The sequence below is a fragment of the Protopterus annectens genome, chromosome 16.part0 (genome assembly GCF_019279795.1).
Source record: "Protopterus annectens isolate FY-2018-M chromosome 16.part0, PAN1.0, whole genome shotgun sequence".
Lineage (NCBI taxonomy): Eukaryota > Metazoa > Chordata > Ceratodontiformes > Protopteridae > Protopterus > Protopterus annectens.
In genome coordinates, this window is record NC_056750.1 from 694,573,981 (window position 1) to 694,586,193 (window position 12,213).

Below are 12,213 nucleotides of genomic sequence, written 5' to 3' on the forward strand. Positions count from 1 at the left end.
CCCCAGATCTTTTATTACCTCTTCTGTATTAAGGGGGCTGCCACCTATGTGGTAATTCATGGGTGTTTTGTTTTTCCCAAATGGGATGACCATGCATTTTTTGGCATTTAGCTTGAGGCCATGACTTTGACACCAGGTGTTCGTCTCAGTAAGGCCCTTTTGGAGAATGTCCGTGTCAGCTGGAGAGTCAGTTATGGCTCCCAGTTTGCAGTCATCGGCGAACTTGATTAGCCATAGTCCTCCTGTGTTTGCCTGTACTTCTGAGAAGTATATGCCAAACAGTAGAGGTCCCAGGACCGAGCCTTGTGAGATACCACTTGTTACTGGTTTAGAGTCAGACCTGAAGCCCGCTATTCTTACTGTGTGAGTACTGTCTGTAAGCCAGTTGGCAACCCATCTCATGATGTAGGGGTTTATGTTCAGGCTGGTGAGTTTTTCTGTAATACCCAAGTGGGGAATGGTGTCAAAAGCCTTAGCGAAGTCAAGGTAGGCTGTGTGAACAACCTTTCCCTCATCTATAGCCTTGGTGACTATCTTGAAGAAGTCAACCTGGTTTAGTAGGCATGATCTGCCCCTAACAAAGCCGAACTGGGTCAGGTCAAGTGTTTGGATTTTTCGAAATGTCTTTGTTAATGAGTTCCATGATGATGCGCTCCATAGCCTTGCAGACCAGGCTAGTCAGGCTTATGGGGCAATAGTTACCAGGGTCAGTTGTGGCCCCTCCTTTGTGGAGTGGAATAACTGTTGCTGTGCACCATTCTATGGGCACATAGCCTGTGGAGAGGCTGAGGTTGAACAGTGTGTTTAGGTGGGGGGTTAGTTTGTTCTGCATTTCATGCAAGACGCAGCCTGGGACACCATCTGGCCCCATTGATGCTGTGTTTTTGGCTTTTGAAAGGGCTATTTTCACCTGTGCGTCTTTGATTTCCAGGACACTACACTTTTCTGGTATTGTTGTGTGCCATTTTGGGGGTGAGAGGGGGGTTAAGTTTGCATTGAATCTATCTGCCAGGATGTTGGCAATATCAGTAGGTTCAGTATATTTTGTGCTATTTTGCACTATTTCAGTGCATGTCTGCAATATCTTCTGTGCATTGGTTTAGATTTCAATTTGGCAGAATTATCTAGCAACAAATTAACCTTTATAAACCCATGATCACTGCACATTAACACTGGTAAAACTTGACATGAAGTAAAAGTAATTTCTTTAGGAACACAAGCAATGTGTAGTATGTATATTTCCCTGGTAGGTCTTTACAATCTGAAGAAATTGCTGCTCCTGAACATGCATTGTGCATAATTTCCTTACTTAATGTTGTTGAATCAATATTAGTCCAGTGTGTTTCTAGTAAATTGAAGTCCCCAACTAATATTATTATTACCTCCTGTGTTTCATGTAAGAAATGTGTGAATTCTTCTAAGTCATCAGCACTTGACTTTTTGATATATGCACTGACAATTGTTATATGCTCCAGGGTTGTCTTTATCGTCACAGTTACACAGTTTCTAGTATTGCTATCATTGAACATGTAATAATCACAGGTCCCATAACTCTTTAATCCCCGTCTTGCATAACACTTCACCTGTTTTATTTATTTATTTATTTATTTTTGTTAGAATGCCTATTATAGTAAAAACATTTATACCCTGATGAACTGGTTTCCAGTCTTTGTTCTTTAACTATGTTTTACAGACAGTAACATCAGTCTTTTGGGAATGTAAAACATTTGCTGTTAAAAAAAAAAAAAAAAAAAAAAAAACTTTATTATTAGTCTTTCTAGTATTAACAACCATCACTAGTGCAGCAAATGTTACTATTTTTCACCTGGCAAAAATCCTGCTCTGTATTTGTCAAACATTACAAAATATTTGCTGCAAAAATTCTCTTCCCTGATCTTCATGAACGCACACTATCCTGTCTGACCACATCCATCCACAACCCCTTTTTCCCATTTTTGCACATGGGGTACGTGTGTCACTTCAACACACACAGTCATCTAGAGCCAAGGTTTATATGCCAGTTGCCTAGCACTGCCATGGTAGTTTTTCCACACCACCCACTCACAGACACAGTCACACGTATGGCCAGTTTAGAGTATCGAATCTACTTTGGAATGTGGGAGGAAACCCACTCAAATACGGGGAGGACATGCAGACTTTGCACAGAAGGCACCCCAATAAAGAATTAAACCACTAAACCCACTTGCTGTGAGGCAACAATGCTGTCCACTGTGCCAGTGAGCCACCTGTCTGAACGGATTCACTATGTAATTTCAAGATACTGAAATCCCGAATTTCAGTATTTCGAAATTACATAGCCGAAGACACAAAACACAGAAACCCTAAAACTGCGAAATTCAAAATCCCGATGCTACACTACAGATACAGCACACACAAACACATACACACTTCCCCCCAACTCAGATATAATATCCTACACTACAGATAAGCAGGGGAGCAACCCCCCCCCCCACACACAAGCAACTCACTCCCACACATTATACACACCCTGGTACACACACATCACAGTCAAAACACACACTGGCAGACACTAAAGCCCGTAATCAACAGATATACACATACATACATACCCAAACTCACATCTTACCATTCACACATCACAACACCAGAAATGCTAATTCAGAATTTTCGTACTTCGGGATTTTGAATTTCGTCTGGTATGCCATTATTTCAAGACTTTGGTATTTTAATTTCGAAATACTGAAATTTGGGATTTCAGTATTTTGAAATTAAAAAGGGAACCCGCCTGAACACATGTGCCCAAAATAAGGCTCAGATGCTGTACGCATTTCTACTTTTTAAATTGGGACATTTTTTTCTCATGTAGGTATTTACCCAAAAAATCTTTTCATTCAGAGTGACCTCACTTTCCTTTCTATATGTGATTTATGAAAAATATGTCCTAACAACAGTACAAGCTATACTATCTGAAAGGGATGTAAGGTCCTTACTAACAATCCAAGAGTCATTGCGGATGAGATCATTTGTACCAACATGAATAAAAATAAATCTGCACTTCCTTACATTAAGGTATTCTAAGGTTTGCCTTATATTTTCTATTTTTGTTCCTGGCCAGCATAACACTTCTCAAGTGTTCATTATCTTCTGTGCAAATGTAAGTATCAGTTCTTCAAATAATTGAATCTCGAATTACACCTATATTTTTTCTGACCAGATATAAAGAATCTTCAACTTCTAATTCAATAATATCTGCTCTATCAAATGTTACAAAGGAATGATCTTCCTCACCATTAGTCTTATTAATCCCACTGAAAGAGCTTCTATTAAACCGAAACTGAGACAGCGTAGGAATGTTAGATAATTTATATATATATGTATATATTTATGATTTTATATGTTTTTACACAGATTCTCATGCATTTTCATGTTCTTTAGCTTTTTAACACACACATATATATATATATATATATATATATATATATATATATATATATATATATATATACATATTTTTTATATGTTTTAAATTTTTATTATATTTGTTACATTTCTCTTTAAGACTTGATTAATTGATTTAACTATGTGTGTATATATACTTCAGTCTATGCCTATCCGATTTGTATTAGATCTGATGAAGCTTATATATTGAAAGCGCTTATCTGTGGATATCTACCTTTGAATAAATTCGTTTGAATTGATTTGGAGTATATTGGAAATTTATGTCAATTCTTGCTTCGTTTATATCCCATCACGTCTTTATTCATTATTCTTTTGTTTCTCTGGGATAAAAAGTGTTTACTTGATTCAGCAGCGGTTGTGGTATCTTTTATACATTTATTAATCCCACTGTTTTAATTGCATATTACATTAGCAAACATACAATTCTCATCCAGCTGGCTTTGAATATCCACAGCTTGAACCATGTTGTCACTGTCTGTCTTTCTCATCTTTTTTTTGTACTGTAATGTTCTTCAGTCATTCCGCATTCAGTTTTAATTTCTTCCTTTTTACCTACTCGTTGCCTCTTTTTTCTACCTTTTCTTTTGTAAAAAAATGTTGCTTTTTCCATAGACTTAAGTTTTTTTGATAGAAAAATGTTATCATCCCTTGTAAGCTGTATCTTGCATCACAAAAAGTGTCCTTTTTAGTATATATTCTCTTTACCAACATATATCAGTTTGTTTTTCTTCCATGTTATTTGTTGATAAATCCTTCCATTCTTTTTTCTATTTCCTTCTAAACATTCTGAATCCTCACATTGCTAAATACTTGTATCCAAAATTCAAAAGTTGTCGGGGGCATCATCTTGTTTAATAGGGAGTGAATGCTCTTTACAGAAAATAGACACATCCTTTCCTTCATGTGTTTTATTTGCTCTTTGGCTGACATTTATTTCACCAGTCCAGTCATTAAAATATGTAACAACAGTTCTCCAAGCTGTGCCAGTTACACAAGTGCAATCATCATCAATAAGTCTAGATTTGCTATGAATAATGGTAAGCAAATCATCCAGCTTTTCACATTAGGAACACAGATCACCAGTGTTATCAGATGTTACCTTTAAATATATATATATCATTTATTACACTGTACAAGATATTTGTGTTTTAGCAAATCATTAATGGTATACTCATTTAAGGAATCCATATTCAGTTTCAAATTAATAAAAAAATATGAGAGAAAAATAATCAAAATCAGTTACCACAGAATTGAAAGAGAACTTCAAACAACTTCTATGGGAAAAATCAAACAAGCAATATACAACTAAATACTAAATTAAGTACAGTAAAGTTGTTGCTCCGGCTGTACAAGTTCTGGAATTTCTTTACATCTCACTATCCCTTACATTCACACATCTTTTTAATAGTAAAGATGAATAAATCACAATCCAAGACAGGATTGCTTATATAAGTTCCGGATTGTCCTGTCTGCAGTCTGTAACTTTATAGCTAGCTAGGTCCCTTAGGATGCCTAGAGTTTTGTTGTCTGGAACATATACTTCATAACAATAAGCAGCAGAAATTAAAGGAAAAAACAGGAAAATATAAATCAAAGTAAATCTTGTTTATAAGCTATCCCTTCCTTCCTATAAATATTGAAGCACAGTGTTAAGAAATACAATAAAAAATTCAAATAAAACTACGCTTACCAGGCAACTGCACAGTCACAAACCAAAACAGGATTGTTTAGGTAAACTGTGGAAAATAGGACCCAGGATGTTAGGATCAGGGAGATGACCTCCACAAAGAGGTTTATCTCTAGCTGGGTCTCTCAGGTGTATGTGCTGGACAAACTCCTTTTTAACATTTACTCTTTGGAAGTCAAAGCCAATGTCAAAAGCCTCTGGCTGACCAAGTCTTCAGATGACTTGAAACTAGGAGCAGTCATAGAATCCCACTAAGCACTATAAATCATTCTACAGGAAGGACTAAGACAGACAAATGACTGTTGTCAAAGCCACAACTTAAAACTCAATGCCAAGAAATACATAGTAGTTCCCTCTTGGAAGTTTTCCACCTTAGGAAATCATCATCACCATCAATCCTCCTTTTTACCATTTACTACATTGGGTCGAGGTGTCATGTCAACTGTTGACATTTCTCTTTATTCAATGCCACTCTCCTACCTTCCTTGACTGTCATGCCTGACTGTCGCAAGTCTTCTCTCACACACACCACCCATCTCATTGCTGGATACCCTGATTTCCTCTTGCCTACTTCCTGTCTATTCCAAATCTCCTTCACCAGGTTGCCTTCTGCTTTTCTGCACATGTGCCCAAATTATCATAATCTGTTCTCTTTCAACTTCTCTGCAATTGGAGATACTTTGGCTTTTATTCTGATGTCCTCATTTTTTTATATTTCCTATAGTATGCATTCTACCACCTGTTTCAGGCATCACTTCTAGCTTCCTCAACTGCTCTACTTTTACTGCCCGGGTATCTCTACTATACAGTAGTACTGTTTGCACTACTGTTGTATACACTTCACTTTTCAGCTTGTTTGGTATTCTTCTGTCATAAACTACCCTTGACACTCTATGCCAGTTAGTTGTAGCTCTTCTGATTTTAGCTTTGAACTCCTCACTCAGACTTCTCTTCTTTTCAACCACCCCTCCTAACTACTTGAAGCTATTGACCTGTTCCAGTATATTCTCTTCTGTCTCATTTCTCATCTTCTTCTGATTTCCGTCATTTGCTGTTATTACAACTGTCTTATCTGTATTCAGTTTTATCCTATATGCCTTCAGTTTTGTATTCCACTCTTCTATCCTCTACTGAAGTTATTCTTTAGAGTCTGCCTGTAATGACACATTGTCTGCATACAGCAATGTTGGTGAGCTGTATCCTCTAACCTATTTGCTAAGTGTACTCCTTCACCAGAATGATCAGCAGTGGACTGTGAGATGAAACCTGATGCACACTCACTTCCACTGGGAACCCCTCTGTGAGACCAAACACTATCTGTACTTGAGTCATTGGGTCCTTGTACATAGCATGCACTAATTCTACCAATGTTTATGGGACTACCCAAATCAGCTTTCCTGGGACATTGTCATATGCTTTCTCCAAGTCTAGGAATGGCCAGTTGGACTTTCTCATATTTTTTCTCAACTATCTGTCTGACTGCAAACATCTGATCTGTTATGCTGCATTCTTATCTAATTCCGAAGTTCTTGTTTCCCATCTTGTTTTTCTACCGCTGTGCATATTTGCTTATCAATCACCCTCTCCAGAATTTTCATGCAGTGTGACAGGAGTTTGATTCCTCTGTACTGCTCACAGTTGTGGATGTCCCCTTTGTTCTTGTTCACTGGCACTAGTATGCTTATTCATCAGTCATCCAGGATACATGTTTCTCTCCATACTGCTATGAGTACCCTCAGGAGCCATTTCTTCCTTATATAACCCAACATCTTGAGTATATCTGCTTTGACCTCATCTGAGCCCACTGCTTTCCTTGATTTCATTTTCCTTAGTGTTGTCTTACTTCTTCTAAGGAGGGCTCCTCCACTCCTTTCATCATAGGCTATGTCTGGGGTGATACAGCTTCTGCGGGGTTTTCTTCATTCAGAAACTTCTGGAACTACTCCCTCCATCTGCCTTTGATGCCCTGTGGACTGGCAAGCAAGTTCTTGCAGGCATTCATTATGAAGGGTATCTGACCATCTTCTTTATCTGTCTCTCTTTGCCTTGGCACCTGGCAGAGTTTATTTGCTCATCTATTGAGTCACTTTCCAGAAGCTGGTGGACTGTCTCTGGTGCCTTGTTCTTTGTTATTGCAACTCTACTCTTACCTCTTTGTTAGCCAGCTAATATTCCTTCTTAGCATGGTCTATCTGTTTTCCCTCCCACTGTTTTCCTGCACTCCTCTTTTCTTTTTGATGACTTCCTGGACTTCAGCGTTCCACTAACAGATTTCTTTTTGTACCTTATTTCAGACCTGTTTTGAGACATGGCCATTCTTCTTCAATTCCACCTGTTTCATCTTGTTCCTGAGGTGCTAGAGCTCTGAGTAATTCCTTAAACTCCAAAGCTTTCTCCAATCAACTTACAGATCTTTAGCCTAGTGTCTGTTGACCTTAGAGTCTTCCCTGATCATTGTTTGTTGCTGATTGCAGCAGCCAGTGTTTATACTGTGGGTCAACTTTTGACTGGAGATGAGTTTACAATTATTTATTCTACGCCAGTGTTCTTGTCTTAGTAGGTGGAAGTGTACTTGAGTTGTATGTGATCTTGTGACTGTCTCTCTCTTGCTGAACCATATGTTGGCTACCATCAAGCCATTTGAGAGACAAAGGTCTAGAATGGCCTCTCTTTCTTTATTCCCAGTGCCCCACCCATATTAATGTGACCCACGATGATTGTTTCCAGGAGAGGCGATATAAGATAGTATCAAAACCACACCAAGGTACTGAAGGATAAAACAAATGGCTAAGAACTGTTATGTATATGTTTAGGCAACAGTACACACACAGTATCCTTTAGCTGTTTTAGTACTTTAAAGTGTTGTGCATTTTACTATTGCTTGCTGATTTTGATTAGCTGTTGCTAAACACATGATTGTGTCTTACTTTTTAAAGCGAGGTTGAAAATCTAATAACAGTTTTGCTAAAGTCCATTTATTGCTATGAGACAGAGGAGCTCAACTATTTTTGAAATAAACACATTTACTTGTGAAAACAAGTGGATAAGTTCCTTTGGTTCTTAGATAATAAAAGCTACCCAGGATAAAATATCTTCGTGTGGCAATGTTGCTATTGAATATAGAGACCAATAATGCATGCAGTGCTCTGGTTATTTAGTTTTTTTATTTTATATTTTTTCTTGTAGGTTCAGCTACCCTGTATGTGTACAGTCCAGCACACATTTTAACAGTCATTAACCTAAATGAACAGGTGAGATGCAAGATGTGCACTCATCAGAAACACTCTTCCACCTACTGAATGCTGAATAATCACCTGACTCCTTGCATTACAGGTAATGCCTTCTTAAAGCTATAGCTACAATTTCGTTATTATCTCACCTATGTTTCATGATTTCATTTGCTTTATGAATGACAACTTTTCCCACAGTTCTTCCACTGATTTCTGTTATGCTACAGCAGATAGACGTGCTTTTGTGCACCTCTTTTGTTTTGTGTTCTTTGTTGTATTAATGGGAGCAACTTAGTTCAAGTGGTTAATTATGCAAAGCAGAGACCTAAAGGATTGATAAGGTAATAAACCTACCAGTCATCTAAAGTTACTGCTGAATATTTATAGCAGAGTTTTATATTTGCACTCCGTCAGTGTAAACAGTAATTTCAAGAGCTATAGTTGATGGTTTATCTGTTACTATGTTCATCTTCAGTCTTTGTACTGCTAGTGCTTGTCTAGCTTATCTTACCACCACTAGAGATAAGCATCATCTTTAAGGGATCTCACAACAGCTGGACCATTTGCTATGGATCTGTGTCCCACTCAGTCTCTTTGCCCTTGTCTGTTTTAGCCTCTCAATAAGAGATGCTCTAAAAAGATAACTACCCTGCAAAACTGGAAGAAAGAAGGGTGAGTGCTTTTCCTATGTGAGCTTGAAAATGTATTCTAACAGAAATAGTTTACTGACTTTTCTTTTTTTGAAGAAATTATGTATTGAAAAAAACTGAAACAATAAAAATTAAAAAAAAAAAAGTGTTTTTGCACTGGGCCAACCCCCCCCCCCCCCACACACACACACACACACACACTCCTTGGATTACTATGTCTCCTCAGACACAAGAGTGGTGGGAAGTGGCAATAATTACCAACAGTGCAGTGGTCAGTCAAATACAGTATGACAACTGAGAAAAAAACTCCCATCAGTTTTTTGAATAGTCAGATTATAAAAAAGTATGATAAAAAGATTCTCCTAAAAAGAAAACTTCATTGATCAGAACAAAAGAGAGGAGATTATGGCATGTGCATGATCATTCATGCTGCTCAAACTTTTATCTGTGCATACTAACCAATCTTCTGATCATACTTCTCAACCTGGAAACATCAAAAATCTGGAAAAGGCCAATGAAAAATAGGTACAAGTCTATACACTGATTAACATAAAGTTTGCATGCATAATTATGTAGCCCCGCCCACTCCAATGAAATTATGGGATACCAACTTTTAATTGCAAACTGAAGAACAGACAACCAAAATATGATCATGAAACACAAAATAATAGGAAGAATAGTGTTTATTTATATTAATATTTGAACTTGTGCAAAACTAAAATACAGTATTTTTTTATAAAAATAACATTAAATGGCTGGATTACATGCATGTTCTTCTAACACATACAACTTCTATTTTACTTTTGAAAGGAAAAACACAAAACTCTGATGTGTTTGGTTGCATCTTTGTGTGTGTGCGTGAATGTGCCCCTCTGTGCAAATGTGCCAAGAGGAAGCTGCTCCAGTTTATATAGTCAGACGCTCATTAGTGTTCAACTGCCAAACAATCAGCAGCCATTGCTTATCATCATGACTTCAGTTTTACCACCAGAGCTTGTGACACTGGTACGCATTTCAGCACATGCCTAGACTTCTAGATGTTAACTCTCAGTCTGTCATAAATAGTCATTCCTTTTTCTACCATCTTACCTTGTCTTGGCTTTGAAAAGTACTCATTATGCCTGCATCAAGTGAGGAAATATACTTGACATTGGGAAAGGTGCTGTAAATGTTTATGAAAAAGTTGGTGTATAATCAGTTTGTTTTACACAGTACTTAGGTGGTACTTCTGGCAGTTCCTTTGATAATTTGTAGAAGAAAAATTAATCAACTTCCTCTTGTATTTTTTAGATGTTTCATTGCCTGCAAATGATGCATTTTGGAATGATAGTCATTGAAATGTGATAACAGAAACTTTATTTGTATTTGCGGCTTATATTTCCTTAGGCAGGTTCATAGCAAATCTGCATATGATTTGGCTGGATGCAAAGTACAAAGCAAAGATAAATGGCACAGCCTCACAATGTAATTCCAGTAAAACTTGACAAATATTCTGAAATGTAGTATGTTCTTTTTGTAAGGTTACCTTCAGCATTGCTGTCAATGATTTACAGATGTCCAAAAGTGGATTGAGATGAAAAATGTATTAGCAATCTGCTGAACTCAGTTTACTGAAACTGCTTTCCTTAATTGCCTAGTCACCAGTAATTCTCTCCATGGAAATTTGAAGTAGTTACAGATCAGGACAGTTTATAAGTGGTATGAGGATGCGGAGATCTACACTCACATGAAGATGATCCCAGATCCCAGATTGGAAATTTCAGTTCAGATACTGTTCTGTAAAACAGGTTCTCTCAATCACAGAGCAGCACATTGATGAAGCAGTTAGCATTTGTGCCTCAAACTGCTTGGTCATCCATTTTTTTATCCTGGCTATATGTCTCCTGTGTGGAGTTTTTATACCTTGAGTCAATATGGATTTCTTTGATGGTCATTCCTACAGGCATGCAGATAGGAGATGAGATGGTCATCCAAACTGACCTTGGGGATGTGCATGGTACATATATGAGTGAGTATGAATCATACAATAGCGACACTTTGCAGCCAGGACTCTCTGAATCCTCTACAATCCCCCCACTTGCTGGTATAGGCTCTGCCTCCCACTGTCTTTACATGGCTATAATGCACGTATTTGAAAATAAATGAAGAATGAATGCTTTACCAAACTATGTTTCAGTTGTCTGTAATAGACCAATACTAGCACCATTTGTAAAGGGATATATTTTAGTCAATGTGGCTATGGGATATCTGCAAAACATTATACAACCTAACGGTAATATATTCCTCTTTAACCATATGCATTCAGTAGTAAATATGAAGCTAGAAATATAGATGGATTTTGGAGGTTGGTTTAGAATTTGAATTCTCATTTTAAGATTTCTATAAAACACATGGCCAGAAGCAATTTCTTTGAGCATTACACTTCCTGTTATATTACATATCTCATATACAGCAGTAATGTGGATTCATGAAAGAAGAAATGCTAGTATTTACCTTGCAATGGGTAAGAACTACCACACCAGAATTTTTATAATTCCTTTTCTTTGCTTTGTACTTGGGATTAATGCAATTCCATTGTACCTGGAGAGAAGAAAACATAGAGAAAACTGTAATTGATGACAATGCTGCTACATGCTGCTATTGTAATCAGTAATACTATGCTACTTCTGCTAGTATTAATAGTACTAATGGTACTAGATTGTCAGTCATATTATTTGCCAGGATATAAACAACTCACTTAAAGATAAATATACGTTATCCCTCTTGTGAAATTGTAGACATCATATTACTTCTCTGACACAGCATTTATAAATTTAAAAAATAATAATGAAATATGTTCTTGTTATGTTATGAAGCCTTGATTTAGTTAACATAACTATCTATTATAGCAATAACCAATGACTGGTTGTGGTGTATTGAAGATTTAACTATGGATGGAGTGGTTTAATCACAAGGGCGAAACCCAAGTCATTAAACAAAGGCAACTGTGGGTAAATCTTCAATATATCACACCCAGGAGTTGGTTACTGCTATTATACAATGACATTATTTAAGAAAGAAATTACCTTTCTTAAATAATGTCTTTGTATAATGGGGCCCTGGTGGCGGTCTGCTTTGTCTCCATATACTGTGCAGGTGTATGGGGCTTACGTTGGCATGCTTACGCAGTATAGCCGTGTTTTGCAAAGAAAACAATGGTGGAAGG

The 12,213-nt window shown here is 37.1% G+C and overlaps 1 protein-coding gene across 2 annotated transcripts in view; it reads right to left on the minus strand.

Moving 5' to 3' along the window:
- The window catches only part of CPNE6 (copine 6), an 886,978-nt gene that overhangs the window by 135,638 nt on the left and 739,127 nt on the right, over window positions 1-12,213 (minus strand). For both annotated transcript variants that reach the window (XM_044058469.1, XM_044058468.1), the window contains exon 9: window positions 11,502-11,588. In XM_044058469.1, coding sequence (XP_043914404.1) covers window positions 11,502-11,588 — 87 coding nt within the window. The remainder of the gene's footprint in view (window positions 1-11,501; window positions 11,589-12,213) is intronic.